The sequence below is a fragment of the Cyprinodon tularosa genome, unplaced genomic scaffold (genome assembly GCF_016077235.1).
Source record: "Cyprinodon tularosa strain WSP-4 unplaced genomic scaffold, ASM1607723v1 ctg682, whole genome shotgun sequence".
NCBI lineage: Eukaryota > Metazoa > Chordata > Actinopteri > Cyprinodontiformes > Cyprinodontidae > Cyprinodon > Cyprinodon tularosa.
The window spans coordinates 193,283-209,149 of NW_024039432.1; the positions used below are offsets into that span (position 1 = coordinate 193,283).

Sequence of the window (15,867 nt, forward strand, 5' to 3'; positions counted from 1 at the left end):
TCATCTGAAAAAGTCAAAATAGAACGTACAAGCAAATATGTGCGATCTCAAAGGGACATTGAACAATCACAGTCTGCTCCAGAAATACCGACCACCTCGCGCCCACAAGTAAGCTCACCCAACACCTTTGTAACATGGCATCCCCCAGAAGAAGGCAATTTAGAGCCGCCACCCATTAATTCTGAACCCAAGCTTACTAAGTACAATGTTGCTGCCTTGACTAATCACAGCATGCCCAGCCAGTTTAGAGGTGAAACTAAATTCAAATTAGAGAAACCAAATACCTCTCTCAACCCATTCAGCTCCCCATTCACGCCTCACTATTACGCACCGGCCAGTATCTCACATCCAGCTGAGCCATTTGCCCAGTATATGGCACGCCGAGATCTCATCACTTCAGGCCTTTACCAATTTGACGATAGGCCAGAGAATTTCAGAGCATGGTGCTCTTCATTTACTAGTGCCACAGCCGAGGTTCAAATCAGTCCCATTCAAGAGCTGGATCTCATGACAAAATGGTTGGGAAAGGAGTCAAGTGACCAGGTAAAACGCATACGCTCAGTATACGTCAACAACCCCACATTAGCCTTGAGCAAAGCATGGGAGAGACTAAACGAATGTTATGCAGCACCCGAAATAATCGAAAAGTCACTTTTCCAGCGATTGGACAGTTTTCCCAAAATTACAGTCAAGGATCATGTCAAACTCCGTGAGCTAGGGGATCTCTTGCAAGAGATTCAAGGCGCCAAGGAAGACTGATATCTCCCTGGCCTACTGTATCTGGACACTTCTCACGGAATCGGACCAGTCGTAGACAAACTTCCATTCGGACTTCAGGAGAAGTGGATGTCACACGGCTCTCAATACAAGGAGGAAAATAATGGCTGTTTCCCACCTTTTGACTATTTCTGTAAATTCATAAGCAAAGAGGCAAAGAAACGCAACGATCCTAGTTTCAACCAACAAAACAGCCAAACACATTATAAACCAGAAAAACCTTACTTAAAGAACTTTAATACAAGTAACACAAGTAGACCAATAACTGTGCACAAAACCGATGTTTCACCCCCCAACAAGGACATCAACAGGAACTGCCCGCTGCATAACAAGCCACATCCGCTCAAAAAATGCAGAACGTTTAGGAACAAACTGCTCGACGAGAGAAAGGCCTTCCTCAAAGAGAAAGGAATATGCTTCAGATGCTGCTCTTCAGACACTCATCTTGCTAAGGACTGTAAGGCTACAGTAAAGTGCTCTGAATGTGATAGTACAAGACACGACACAGTCATGCATCCTGGTCCTCCACCACAGGCTAACAAGGCTCCTCCACCTGCACAAGAGAATGGCGGGGAGGGAGAAAACAGTCCCGACACAGTCAACGTCACAACAAGCTGCACAGACGTGTGTGGTCCAGGTCAGTGGGGTCGTTCATGTTCTAAGATATGTCTCACATGGGTGTACCCTAAAGGTTACAAGGACAGAGCTATGAAAGCTTATGTAATATTAGATGATCAGAGTAATCGTTCCTTGGCCAGGCCAGAGTTCTTTGAACTTTTTGACATTAAAACCGAACCCTTCTCCTACCACCTTAGGACATGCTCTGGTATTGCAGAAACTTGGGGTAAAATGGCTGAAGGCTTTCAGGTTGAGTCACTAGATGGATCAGTGGTTATCCCTCTACCTCCGCTTATCGAGTGTCAGGACATTCCCAACAATAGGAGTGAAATCCCAACCCCTAGTGCAGTGCTATGCCAGCCACACCTTCAGCATATAGCCGAGTACATCCCAGAGCTAGACCCAAATGCTGAAATACTCCTGCTGCTAGGGCGAGATGTTTTACGTGCTCACAAGGTCAGGCAGAGAGTCAATGGCCCCCATAACGCACCCTTCGCCCAACGCTTAGATCTAGAGTGGGTTGTAGTTGGGGAGGTGTGTCTGGGTAAAGTTCATAGACCCACAGTTAGCACTCTCAAAACTGTCGTTCTGGAAAATGGCCGTCCTACAGTTTTCAGTCCATGTGACAGCCTTATGCAACTCGAAGAAATGTCACACACAAATAGGCCAGGTAAAGCATCTGAACAAACCCTGGGACAAACAGTGTTCAGTCGGACAGAAAATGATAATAAACCAGCTCTCTCAATACAAGACACTCTGTTCCTAGAAATAATGGACAATGCTATGTACAGAGACGAGGACAACAGTTGGGTCGCCCCGCTTCCTTTCAAAGAACCGCGCCAGCGATTGCCAAACAATAGAGAGCAGGCAGTCAGTAGGTTCTCATCCCTAAAACGCAACCTAAATAGGAAACCTGATATGCAGGGACAATATTTGGCATTTATGGAAAAGATCTTCTCCAATGGTCACGCAGAAGTGGCTCCTCCAGTAAAACAGGGAGAGGAGTGTTGGTATCTCCCAACATTCGGAGTTTACCACCCAAAAAAGCCAAATCAGATCAGGATTGTTTTTGATTCTAGTGCCCAGTACACCGGTGTCTCACTCAACAGTGTTCTCCTCACTGGTCCCGATCTAAACAATACGCTCATTGGAGCCCTCCGCTTCAGGACAGAGAGCATTGCTGTCATGGCAGATATACAGCAAATGTTCCACTGCTTTATGGTGTGTGAGGACCACCGTAACTTCATCCGTTTTCTGTGGCATAAGGACGATGTAAACAAGGAAGTTATTGACTATCGCATGAAAGTTCATGTATTTGGAAACTCACCATCTCCCGCAGTTGCCGCAGTTGCCGGACTACGCAAAGCCATTAAAGCAGGTGCAAAGGAATATGGTGCTGACACAGTCAACTTTGTGGAGAGGCACTTTTATGTAGATGATGGCTTGATCTCTTTGCCCTCTCCTGCTGAGGCTATAGACTTGTTGCAAAGAACACAAGCCTCACTCGCAGAATCCAATCTGCGCCTGCATAAGTTTGCATCTAACTCACAGGCAGTCATGCAGGCCTTTTGCCCTGAAGATTGTGCACCAGTAATTAAGGATCTAGATTTAGGTGGTGAAGAAACACAATCTCAGCGAAGCCTTGGCCTCATCCGGGAAATAACAACGGACACGTTCACTTACCCAGTGGCCACCACAAACAAACCATTCACTCGGCGTGGCGTTCTGTCGGCTGTTAATAGTGTCTTTGATCCTCTGGGCCTATTAGCACCTATCACAATCCAAGGAAGAGCTCTACTCAGAGAACTCACTTCAGAAAACTCGGATTGGGACACACCTCTTCCAGTGGACAAACAAGGTAAATGGGAAACATGGAGAAATTCCCTTCAGGACCTAAAGGATCTACATGTTCCTAGGACCTACACTTCTACCTCACTCAGTAAAACAACGCACAAAGAACTATGCCTATTCTCAGACGCATCAACTAAGGCGATAGGAGCCGTAGCCTACTTGAAAGCAGTTCAAACAGACGGCAAAGTTGAGGTCGGATTCATAATGGGCAAAGCAAAGCTAGCTCCCTTGTCAGAACCTACTATTCCGAGACTAGAACTGTGCGCAGCCGTCTTGGCAGTAGAAATGGCTGATCTCATTCAAGATGAGTTAGATCTACAGTTCGATGCAGTGCGCTTTTATTCAGACAGTAAGGTAGTACTAGGCTACATCTGTAACGAGTCAAAAAGATTCTACACATATGTCCACAACAGAGTACAGCGCATTCGCCAGTCTTCAAAGCCGGAGCAGTGGTATTATGTGCGCACAGAGGAAAACCCAGCAGACCATGCGTCAAGGTCCTTGCCAGCAGCTCAACTCACAAAGTCCACATGGTTCACTGAACCGTCCTTCATACACCATTCTTCTGTGGAAACAACACATGTCAGTGAAACATTTGAGCTGATCGAACCAGACAAAGACTCTGAAATCAGGCCTCAAGTCAAAACTTACGCCACTCATCTCCAAGTACTAAGCAGTAAACGCTTCAAGATGTTTTCAACATTCAAGTCGTTGGTCAGAGCAATAGCAAATCTTATCCACATTGCAAAATCCTTCAATGGGACTAACCCAAACAGCGTATGCAAAGGTTGGCACAGATGCCACCTCCCACGTACTGCAGAGGAAATAGCTCAAGCAAAGAACGTTATTCTGAAAGAGACACAAAAGGCTCACTTTCAAAAGGAGCTTTCTGCTCTTAACACTGGAAAGCCAGTCTCAAAACAGAGCCCCCTACAAAAGCTCAGCCCAGTCCTACAGAACGGTCTCATTACCGTGGGAGGCAGACTCAAACACTCCGAAATCGAGAACTTTGAGAAAAGCCCAGTAATTCTCCCCAAAGACAGTCACATCTCCCTTCTGCTCACTCGTCACCACCACGAGTTGGTGAAACACCAAGGCCGTCATCTGACGGAAGGAGCAATCAGGGCTGCAGGTTTGTGGCTCATTGGCGGCAAAAGACTAGTAAACTCAGTAATCCACAAATGCATAATCTGCCGCAAGCTGCACGGACAACAGGAACAACAACGCATGGCAGACCTACCACCCGAACGCCTCAAAACATGTCCTCCTTTCACCTACGTTGGCCTTGATGTTTTTGGGCCTTGGACTATAACAAGGCGTACCAGGGGCGGACAAGCCGAAAGCAAGCGTTGGGCTATCATGTTCACCTGCATGAGTTCGAGAGCTGTGCATATAGAGGTGATCGAATCTCTAGACACATCCAGCTGCATTAACGCCCTACGTCGTTTCTTTGCACTAAGAGGCCCCGCCAAACAGCTGCTATCCGATCGTGGCACCAATTTCATTGGAGCTTCGAAAGAACTAGGAATGGACAAATCAATGCAACAATATCTATCAGATCAAGGTTGTACCTGGGAATTCAATCCGCCACATGCCTCACACATGGGAGGCTCTTGGGAGCGCATGATCGGCGTCGCCCGCAGAATCCTGGACTCTATGCTACTTCAAAATAAGTCGCAACTGACTCACGAAGTGTTGTCCACACTCATGGCCGAAATCACAGCCATCATAAATGCAAGAACACTCCTCCCAGTTTCCTCTGATCCAGAGAACCCCTTTATCCTATCTCCCTCAACACTCCTTACACAGAAATCTTGCCTTTTACCACCCCCTGGAGACTTCCTGGACAAAGACCTTTACACCAAGCAATGGAGGCAGGTCCAAGCTCTTTCAAATCAGTTTTGGACCCGCTGGAGGCGAGAGTATTTGCCCACACTGCAACAAAGGCAGAAATGGACCGTATCCCGCAGAAACCTCCAAGTCGGTGATCTGGTTCTGCTTAAGGACAAGCAGGTCACACGGAACAGCTGGCCCATGGCAAGAGTCACTGCCACTTTCCCAGGCACGGACGATCGAGGTGAAGGCATGGGACCAAGGCTGTGTAAAGACTTTTATGCGACCGGTTACTGAGGTTATTCTTCTCATGCCAAAGGACTGAATGTATAATGTTTGTTTAGTACAGTGGCCTCAGGAGGCCAGGCGGGGAGTGTGTTGCCTTTAAGGCATTTTGTTAAATAGATAAGTTCATGGGTTAAAGAAATAATATTAAAAAATGTTTTAATGCTGCTAAAAGTGATTAGAAGTTGAATAGATGTATAATTCATAGTTTATTTACGTTTTTATAGAAAAATATTATCGGTAAAATCTACTTCCGGTTTGCGGTGACGCACTTCCGGTTCCGGGTTTCGCTAGGAAACAGAGAGGTCCATGTGCTGCAAACGGTATGGAAACGTGAAATCTGATGCCATCCACGCTGAATTATCAGACAGGAATGCCGTAAGTTGCATTATGTTGTTGATTATGCTGAAATGTCACTTTATTCAGTTTGATGCACTTTTATTTTGTATGCAACGACTCTATGTATAGAGATTGAGTTTATTTTCTGTTATTACAGTTTTCACCGCATTTCGATGAAGGCAATAAACACGCTTGAATCGCACCTGGGTCTTCATTAGCGGTTTAACTCGGTGTCACCAACATTTTCGAGGTTGGAAACACTACAGGGAGACAATGAGCAAAAACAGGAAAGGTGTTGTCACCAGTGTGCTCGTATTTTGTATAATTGAAGTCCAACAAGAGTTAGAATGATGCTAACGCTAAAGAATCATGCCCGGTCACCATGCCGACCAAATCAGGCAATACTACAAACTTATTTTATCACCTGAGCCGGTGTTCTGTCAGATGAACAAACCCCGTTAGACATAAGATGTCAGATATGCGTTGATCACTTTACTTTTGTACGAAAAATAGACTTTAAACTACCTCAAAGGTTGTGTATCCCTTTAGTGATGTAGAAAAAAAAAAGACAATTTAAGGTCAGATCGCCATAGGCTTCAAAAAACACCAAAAACTAAGTAATTAAATACCTTTTTTGCACATGACTAAAGGGATACACACCTGTTAAGGTAGTTTAAAGTCTATTTTTCATACAAAAATAAAGGGATAAATGGGTATGGACTATGGATATGCTGGTCTGACTCCACTGGAGTACAATAACCTAAAGCCATCATAAACTTTTGTCTTATTCCGGTACAAACGGAGCAGCAGACCAACGTTGAGGTACAAAGCATTAGCGTCATATGATAAAATCATTAATGAATAAAATATTATTTGCTAAACTTTTTGCACATTTGAGCTTTTAAAATTTTATCTAACAATTATTTCTTGTGTTGTGTAATTTTTGAATGGGAACAGCCAAAGGTTAAATTTAAAATAAATTCCTTTTAAGGTAAATTCAGCCTTTTTTTCCCTCCTGGTCTTTATTTGCATAGTATCAAAAAAAAATGCAATAATTATCAATATTAACCAATATGAAACCTTATTTTGTGATATGTTTGTTATATCACCATATCGCCTAGCACTACAGTGACGACCATAATGTACAATCGCCATGGTAACAGTTTATTTAGACAGATCTAGCCTGACCTAAACACTGCAGAGGATCTACGGATGATTATTGAAAGGGAACTAAAAAACACCAACGCTGCATTAAAGCCTCTTGTCTCTTCTGCAACACCTCAGCGGTCAGTGGCCGGCCGCTCCATGCGATGCCGCATGAACACAGCACTACATGGAAACGGTGCATCTAAAGACTTATTATTCAGTGAGGCAGCATTTCTGTGTTAAAAAATGGGTTTAGAACTTTGTTAGAGACTTAAATGTTGCCTTTTCATTAAGTGTAGTTAGTAAGTTCATTTACAGACATACATGAAACTTTTTCAAAAAATTCGTCCAATCAGAATCATATTATAGATGAGATACAAGTGGAAGTCACATTAGAAGCTACAACTCAGCCAGACCATCTGCTTGCAACAAAAAATGAGATCTAGATGGAGCATGAACCTTGTACCAGGAGTTCTTGCGCATGTTCAGCCGACCCATCCACATGTCTGACAGCAGCATCTGGGTGCAGGTGTGAGCGACAAAAGGCCGCAGATGTGAGGAGACGGCCAGCTTCAAACAGGTGGAGTTACTCCAGTTCTTCAGCTCATAAGTCAGCAGCTTCATGGCCATGGTCTCATCCTGCCTGAAGGACTGCTCCAACAGGTCCACTGCAAGCGTCCCAAACTCACTGATACACATAAAGGTTGTTAAAGCCATGATATTGCTCCAAAAATGATTCATTTCTGAATGCTTTGACACCTTACTTTGAGTACTCTTTAAGCTCCTCTGAAGTGTCGTCCACCACGTCGCTCTTTTTGGCCTCGTAGCTCATCGAGCGGCAGAGTTTACAAGCTACGAGCGCCTTGGCCATGTTCTCCTCCCCATGCTGCCAGAAGAAGAGAGACATTTTCTGTCTCTTCATCAGTACAGCCCAAACTAAGAGCTCATTGAAAGGGTAGGAGAAGCGGCGCGTCTCTGGGTCGTCGATATCCACTATCTCCTCTTTGTTTCTTTTCTTGTTCTGCTCAGCGGTAGGCTGCAGCTGAAAACAATGAGGTGGGGAAAGCCAAAGAGAACAAGGCTGTTACTGTTTCATCAGACTTAATGGAAGCAAAAAAAAGTAAACTTTTAAAGCGAAGGAATGTGTTTGAAAGAAACGTGTTTACTACTGAGCAGCAGCAGGGTTTACCTTGGGTTTGTAGGGCTGTGCGGTCTTGATGAACTGATTGTGTCTCGTCTTCTCCTTCTTGTCAGCCTGCATGCTGAAAGTCTCATGACTTTTTCTCAGATGAGAGCCAGGACCTGCACCATATCGCCCAGACCTCTGCGCCGAACACAAACATTTAAAAATAACTTCATTCCATCCCAACTTTAATGACAAAAGATGAAATTATAAAATCCTGTCCTACAGATCAAACCAGCCAGGTTTTCCTGTCCTAAATCAATCACCAGTCTATGAGACAATTACCCCTTTTTTGCCTCTTTGGAAATGATTGAAGAAGATGTTTGAAGCAGAATTAGCTTCTCATATCACTCACCCGGCTGTCACCATGAAGATTGTGGTAAATGATTCGGAAGCGCTTCCTGGTGTAGTTGCACCTGTAAGTGCCACCCATCAGGAACTCAATGACCAGGCCAATGTCGATCAAAGTAATTTTATAGTTTGGGGGGAGGTTACTCTGCAACACACAAACCACAAAACGTTAGGAAAGGCTGCTTCAAGCAAATTAAATCAAGAGTTAGGAGTTAGAAACTGTACCTGTTTAACATCTCTAACTAGGTGGAGCAGAGTTGGGTTGTTGGGAGGTTGTTTCTGAAACAGATCAAATAGAAAGAAAACTCAAACACATGTAGGTTAGTATTTAAGGATGAACGAGTGGATACGTATTTCGTGAAGGTTACCGTGTTGTAGAGCTCCTCTAGGCGACTGATTGTCAGGAAACGGTGCATGCTAACACCATTTTCTATGAGCAGCTTTACAAAATCCACCCGGTCCATGATGAGAGCATCCAGCATGGCTTGTTCTAAAGAGCTCACCTAAAAACAATAAACTAAAATTATAAGACAGCTATGAAGTATATTTTTATTGCATATCATCATTTGAAAAACAAATATATTGAGAGAAAAGACTAAATATGTGGCTAAATGAAAACCAAAACAAATATCCATCCTCTTATTTACGTAGGAGTCCAGATTTAAAAACAAGCACATAGAGTCACTCATGTAAACAAATGTAATGGGGTTCATGTTACAGCCAAGACAAGCAGCTCCTGGCAGCCTGCCCAAAAATCTGTAGCCATCAGGGACTCCAAGGTCGATCCGCTGGAGTCCAAAGGTTTTTTTAGCCGATGCTGAGCTGAGCAAACATCCCTGGGAGCCGTGGCTCGCTCACACAAACAAACAAACGTGTGGACGTACCAGAAGCTGCTGCCCGTACACAAACACGTGGTTCTTGGCGATGTCTACACGGTCCCAGGCCAGAGTCAGGACAAGCTGATCGAAGGCAGATGCATTAGTGCCTGAAACAAACGGTGTCACTGGTGTTACAGTCAAATAAACACATTTATTCAGAAACAAATGAAAACTTAAACTCCTGTTTTAGCTGAAGGGTTATAAACAGTTAGAACAGGTCCAAAGAAAGAGAGAAACGGCTTCAGATTAGGAGAGATCATCCATGATCGATGTGCTGATATCTTTCATAGAGATCAGCTTAGTGGCCTCTGAAAGCCATCTAGTTCAGACGACTAGAAAACACAACAAGCTCATCACTATTACAATGAGATGATATACCGTATTTTCACGACTATAAGGCGCACATAAACGTCTTTTTTTCCCCTCAAAATGTGCGGTGCTCCCTTTGGTGCGGTGCGCCTTATGTGTGTTGCAACTGCGACTTTTGAGACCACCTCATTGAGGAGATGATGAAAGAGTGGCTGAGGGAGGTGAATGTAAGGAGACCAGGTGTTTTTTTTTCCACTCATCACCACACCATCGCTGTTAATCTGACTCCATGCCTGCCCATCTCACAGCTGATGTGAAAAACATGGTGAAACAAATTAATTCTGTGCTCGGTGTGAACCGGACGCAGCAGAAGCAGCGAGTTTACATGCAAAGTCAACGGTTGACGAGCGTATAGACGCAGCAAAAGGTCCCGCAGCGCGTTTTGAGCAGCAGGCGCAGCGCGTCGGGAGCGCGCCGCCAACGCACCGCCAACGCGCTGCTGCTGCTCGAGATGGAAAAATTGAAGTTTTGCTGCTGAAAGCGCCACATCAACGAATCAGAGAAGCTGATCTGGGAGCTGACAGCGAGACAGACACAGCGCTCTGATGACATATGATATTAACGCAAATGAAAAGGGCTGGATGGATGAGGAGATGATGAAAGCGTGGCTGAGGCAGGTGTATGTAAGGAGACCAGGTGGTTTTTTCCACGCATCACCGTCGCTTTTAATATGTGACTCCATGCGTGCCCATCTCACAGCTGATGTGAAAAACATGGTGAAAAAAAATAAACGCTGTGCTCGCCGTTATCTCGGGGGTCTGACAAAGGAACTTCCACCGCTCGACATCGGTGTGAACCGTCCGTTCAAAGTAAGGCTGCGAGCGGCGTGGGAGCGATGGATGACCGACGGAGACCACAGTTTCAGGATAAGTGGAAGGCAGCGCCGGGCAAGTTACGCCACCGTTTGCGGATGGATTGTTGATGCTTGGACTAACATGTCTGCTGGCACTGTTGTTTGAGCTTTCGCAAAAGCCGGCATTATTTCTGAGGAGCCGCCCGGCACGGAAAGTGACTCTGACAGAGAAGAAGGGGAAATTGGCATGTCTGATTTAGCGCAGCTGTTTAATCAGTCTCCTCCGGTTTCACCGCGAAAACTGGCAGGTGTTTTTCATCTAAATAATCTAAATCTTGCAGCTATATTTGCTGTGATCAGTGGGAATAAAGTAGTTTTAATATGTTTTTAGGTGAGAAAGGCCACCTGAAAACTTAATAATTGCAGTCAGTTCATCCAGATTATCTATTTCTGTCGGAGGCGCTCAGACCCCCACATACCAGCGGTACACCAGCAGTAGAAATCCCTTCATCAGCAGCCTCTAGGCTGGGCAGCCTCCGGGTTCACCGCGGCGGCTGGCAGGTGTTTTTCATCTAAATAATTTCAACTGCAGGCACCAGGATACCGGTAATAAAAGCGAACATATTCCGTCGGCAGGTTTCAGGATTTTAAGTTAATTTAGGAGTGACCACAGCGCCCTGTCATCTGCGATGTGTCTGTCTCATGGCCAGCTCCAAGGTTTGATTAATACTTTGTAATAAATACATGAATAAAGCACAGTCATACTCAGTTTTGGGCCCGCTGTATTTTTAAATACGCAGTAGAGGTATTTAAAGGTAGTAGAGGTCATGTACCTGTATATAAAAAACGCGCCCTATAGTCCGGTGCGCCTTATGCGTGTGTTAAATACAGAAATGGCACACATAACTGAGAGTGCGCATTTTAGTACGGTGCGCCTTATGGTCGTGAAAATACGGTAAGTGATAGCTGTCTGCAGCAGAGTCTGTGCATGGCATTAATCAGAGCTGTCTTTGATAAATAACATAGCTACATATTCAGAGCAAACATGGTGGAGAGTGCTGCTGATTCTCCGTTACATATCGGCTTAGAAAGGTTTTAGAGTGCTCCAACGGATGAAGTTAGAGCATATTTTAAAAGGGGTTTTAAAGGAAGAAGCCTAAAAGGTTGACTGTAAACCAGGGTCTTCTTCAGTCAGAGGCTTTTTCAGAACCGCTGTAAGACAGACTGCTGCAGAAGATCCTTTATAGCAGGCATCCCCAAAGTCGTTCCTCGAGGGCCGCTGTCCTGCAGGTTTTAGAGGTTTCCCTGCTCCAGCACTGCTGATTTACATTGATAGTTGATTAACATGCTTTTGCTGAACTGCAATCATCAGAATCAACTGTGCTGAAGCAGAGAAACCTCTAAAACCTGCAGGACAGCGGCCCTCGAGGACCGACTTTTGGGATGCCTGCTTTATAGCATTAGAGTCTACAAGTTGTAAAAAAAAAAAAAAAAAAATGTTTAGAGTTATAACATAATTAAATCTATGATAACATTTATTTATTGAATTAAAGCAGCAGGGTTTTTTTTTTTTACAGAAGCACTAGTGTTCCCAAATGAAAAAATAAATGGGAACACAGAAAAATTTCAAGGGGCATTACGAATTTTCTTAAACAGCAACAATTGGAAAAGAAAGTTAGCAGTGTTGCTAGAAATCATCAAATCACTAAATGCTGAAGGAATGTACTGTTTGCTGACATATTCCGTTAAAAATGAAAATACAGACCCTTTCTTCATCTAAATAATAATTTATGCACGCTTTACCTTAACCTTTGCTATATAGCATTTATTGCCCTTACTCTTCTCTTAGACCAGTCACAACAACAATGATGCCATATCAATTTGGATTTTCTAAGATTTCAGCTTTCCTCTGATAAATAAGATGCATCTCAGAATAAATTACATTAAAAAGATTGTGTTTACCCCTCATAGGTCCATGCCTCATGCTGTCATGGTTACGCTGGTATTATAACTTACAGGATTAGACTTCAGTTATGCCGAGGTGAGCTGAGGAAGGCTAGACCGTCCCAATCACAGCCGGTCACTTCCAGCCTTAATCGCGTGAGGTCGTCGAAGGACCCGGCCAACATGGCAGGGTTCTGATCCAGGAGTTTTTATGAGCCCACAGAAAAGAGCTCTACTAAGGATTTCCACCCAGAGTAAAAAAAGTCCTAAAAGAAGCGAGCTCTGACAGTTTTAATATACTTTTGTCTAGGTTTTATTTTGTGTTTAAACTGCTACGATTTACTAGCCTGATAAATCGGACTAAATGCAAGATTAAAATGTGTAATTTAGTCTGGCTGGATGAATGAATAAGACATCGAAAGATTGTTGATGAGAACAACCCGTTGTTTTTCAAACCATGTCTGTGCCGATTGGCCAACGCTCTGACCAATGAGTGCAACTGACTGTGGCGTAGTAAGCGTGACAGAAAGCTGGTGGGGGAGTGTAAACAAACAGCCTGTCGGTAAAAACGGCGAATACGTCCTTCTGAGCATAGAGCCTATTCCTGCTCTCGTTTCATCAAAAACCCAAAGTCTAACCCTTCATAAAACTGATTCCAAAGCTGAGTCAAACGAGCACTGTTCAATAGTTGTTGCCATCTTCCTTGTTGTGCTTTCTCCAGTATCGCGCAGCTTTGTCATTACACCCTCAAAACCCCGCCCGCTTTTCATCCAGAAATTCATAACATATCTGAGTTCTGATTGGCCCGGCAGTTCTAGGGCTCGGGGCATTGATCAAGGCTAGACCACTCACAGGCAAAAAATTATTTTGACCGCTGGTGGGTGGGGCTAGTTTACTAGGCTAACGATTTACAGAAAAAAAAAAAAACTATTCAAGCAGTGGCTTCATCATTTAAACTGAAACAAAACAGTCTAGAACACATAATCTGGATGTCAATTCACCATTTCAATAGAAATCCGAGCTTCTGCCCAACAAAAGAAATTTTGATTTGTCGTCTGCTAAAAAACAACCTAATTAATATCAATGTATTGCATGCTTCCAATACGGTCTCTCCCTTTTCGTTTCACTGTAATTAACAGGGGATTGCATAAGTTGCAACTTTGTGGAAAACAGAATCCCCTTCTGTGTAAGATCTAATGACTTTAAACGCTTGGAATACCTTTGAACACCCGGTGCTTTTTTCCATTCTGCTAAGGTGACTGCACCTTCGAGCAAAACAATACAGACCTGACTGGGTGCCTCCAGAACACACTGCAGCTTTATCTCTGGATAGGCTAAACCGGTTTCTCTAAACCATCGAGTAAAACATGCAGGGGTTCCAGTCTTTATAGGCAATGAGGAGGAATGAGAGTGAACCAGTAGCAAAAATGTGCTCCGAGGGATTCTTTTACTTTTCTCCTTTTAATGAGTATAAGCAGGTACAGAAACTAAGAATCCCTGCATCACTGCCACAAGGCATTCAGAGACTGTTGGAATAAGGAGTTCAAATGAATGTTAGCAACATGATCCCATCATGAGCAGAAACAGAAGGGCACAGAGGGGGAACTGTTCTCAAAGCATATCCATGTCAGAATGAAAACACACACACAAAAAAAGCTATATTAAAATCTAAATACCACAAATTGCAGTATATGACTCCATTTAATCTGCTTCTGAGTTCTTTTATTAGACGAGCTGGAGAATACAATGCAGGACGCACAAACCTTGGAGCAAGGCCCTCAGAATAGCTACATCAATGTCCTGGTGTTCCTCTGAGCTGATGTGAAACACTGTGATCTGTTGACCAAGAAACAAGATAAGGATTAGTAGCAGGTTCCCACAGATCCTATCCAGATGTTCCCAGTTATTTCACCCTGCCATCAGTTTAAACTACTAACACGGGAGTCCTCAGCTGCTCAGAGTTAAACTTCTGGCTCAAAGGTCATCAAACTAAAGAGGATTCAAATGGAGCGGTTGGAAGCATGAAAAGCCACCGGCTCCAGGAACAGCTTTAACGCTGTGAATAATTATACAGAAGGAAAAATAAATAAAGCTCATTATCTAAAACTAAAGGGCTCGTTGTCTGTGATAAAAGAAACAACTTAAGTTTCTGTAATGTCATCTTTTTTATGATCGCCATTCTAACTGGCTGCTTGATGCTTGTAAGCAGCTCTGGTGTCATGAAAAAGGGAACTAAGTTTTACCAGTTCTTTGCTTTTCATGCACTCCATCAGTTTCTGAAAGAGATGAATGGCTTCCCCCTGGCTGAAGTTAAACGTTTTCTTGATGGTTGCAATGATGTCCGTCTCCACCCCATCAGGAAGGCCGCTGTAGATTAGAGTCACACTGTTTAGACACAATCACTACAATTAAATGTTTTATAAGATGGATTTTGGACCCTTAAGCCCTGAGGGTCTTAGGAGCAAATGCCGCCTGAAATTACATATGTGAATAAAATAAAGTACAGCTCCCAAACAAAAAAATTTGAAATACAATTGTTAGTATTTGTGTGACAGAAAGGCATTGAGGGATATTTTTTCAGGTGGAAAAACTATTTTAAATGTCACCATGTCTGATGTATAGTCGATTAAAGAAAAAAAAAATAAATAAAATTTAGCCCCGCCAAAATTTCTTCCAAAATAAATGCAGCAAAACACCATGAAAACCCATTTGAAACTCTGGATGAACCCTCAGACTTTGTAGATCAAAACTCTTGACCATAACTGAAGCAAATTTGGACTGAATAAGTTGGAACACGTTTATTCCAATAAAGTTTTAGTGGGCAGTGTGCTAGGTGGAAACGTGATTTTGGCACAGTGGTGCCAAAAGTGGCCATAATATGCAAAAATGACTTTTTCCCACTCACAAAAGGGAATCTGGTCAGACAAATATGCTGATTTTCATTATTGGAGATCTTCTGTATAAGGCAAAGTATTTTTGAAATACGAAATTTTAAAGGCCCATTTGAAAGGCGTGTGGCTGAAACGCCATGTGACTGTGTTTAGGCCATTTCTATAAATAGATAGACCTCTGCTGGTGTCAGATGGGCCTGGTCTAGTCTGGCTTAAAGGGTTAACAGTAAAATGAATTGTAGATTACAGAGATCTACTACAGTAGATCACTCTTGGTATCATTTGATTACAAGTCAAGCTGCACCAAGTGATAAACAGGACAATGTGTTTATATGTGACCTCCCATATTAAGCACCAGTATTTGTTCCATCTCAAATCAAAACATTTGCTTTAAAAAAGGCAACATTTATGAGTCGTACAGGACATACCGAACACAAACCTGTTTCCACAAGATCTAAGAATGTGGAACATTGAGAGCATCATTAAATTCAAAGAGCTGCAGCTCTCATTTCGAGGAAACCGGGCAGGCCGCAACAAGAACAATGAGGTAACCCACATGCCAAACTAATGTTTGTAAACTCCTCACAGGTTACAGTCAACTAAATTAAC

At 43.4% G+C, this 15,867-nt stretch overlaps 1 protein-coding gene across 3 annotated transcripts in view; it reads right to left on the reverse strand.

Annotated features, from left to right (window-relative positions):
- trpm7 (transient receptor potential cation channel, subfamily M, member 7) overlaps window positions 1–15,867 on the reverse strand; it is a 67,578-nt gene that overhangs the window by 33,457 nt on the left and 18,254 nt on the right. For 2 of the 3 annotated variants that reach the window (XM_038267737.1, XM_038267735.1), the window contains exons 9-17: window positions 14,611–14,734; window positions 14,131–14,203; window positions 9,268–9,368; window positions 8,752–8,886; window positions 8,609–8,662; window positions 8,388–8,528; window positions 8,039–8,173; window positions 7,614–7,891; window positions 7,309–7,537 (exon numbers count right to left, since the gene is read on the reverse strand). In XM_038267737.1, the coding sequence (XP_038123665.1) occupies window positions 7,309–7,537; window positions 7,614–7,891; window positions 8,039–8,173; window positions 8,388–8,528; window positions 8,609–8,662; window positions 8,752–8,886; window positions 9,268–9,368; window positions 14,131–14,203; window positions 14,611–14,734 (1,270 nt within the window). The remainder of the gene's footprint in view (window positions 1–7,308; window positions 7,538–7,613; window positions 7,892–8,038; window positions 8,174–8,387; window positions 8,529–8,608; window positions 8,663–8,751; window positions 8,887–9,267; window positions 9,369–14,130; window positions 14,204–14,610; window positions 14,735–15,867) is intronic. The other variant, XM_038267736.1, reaches the window with a different exon arrangement.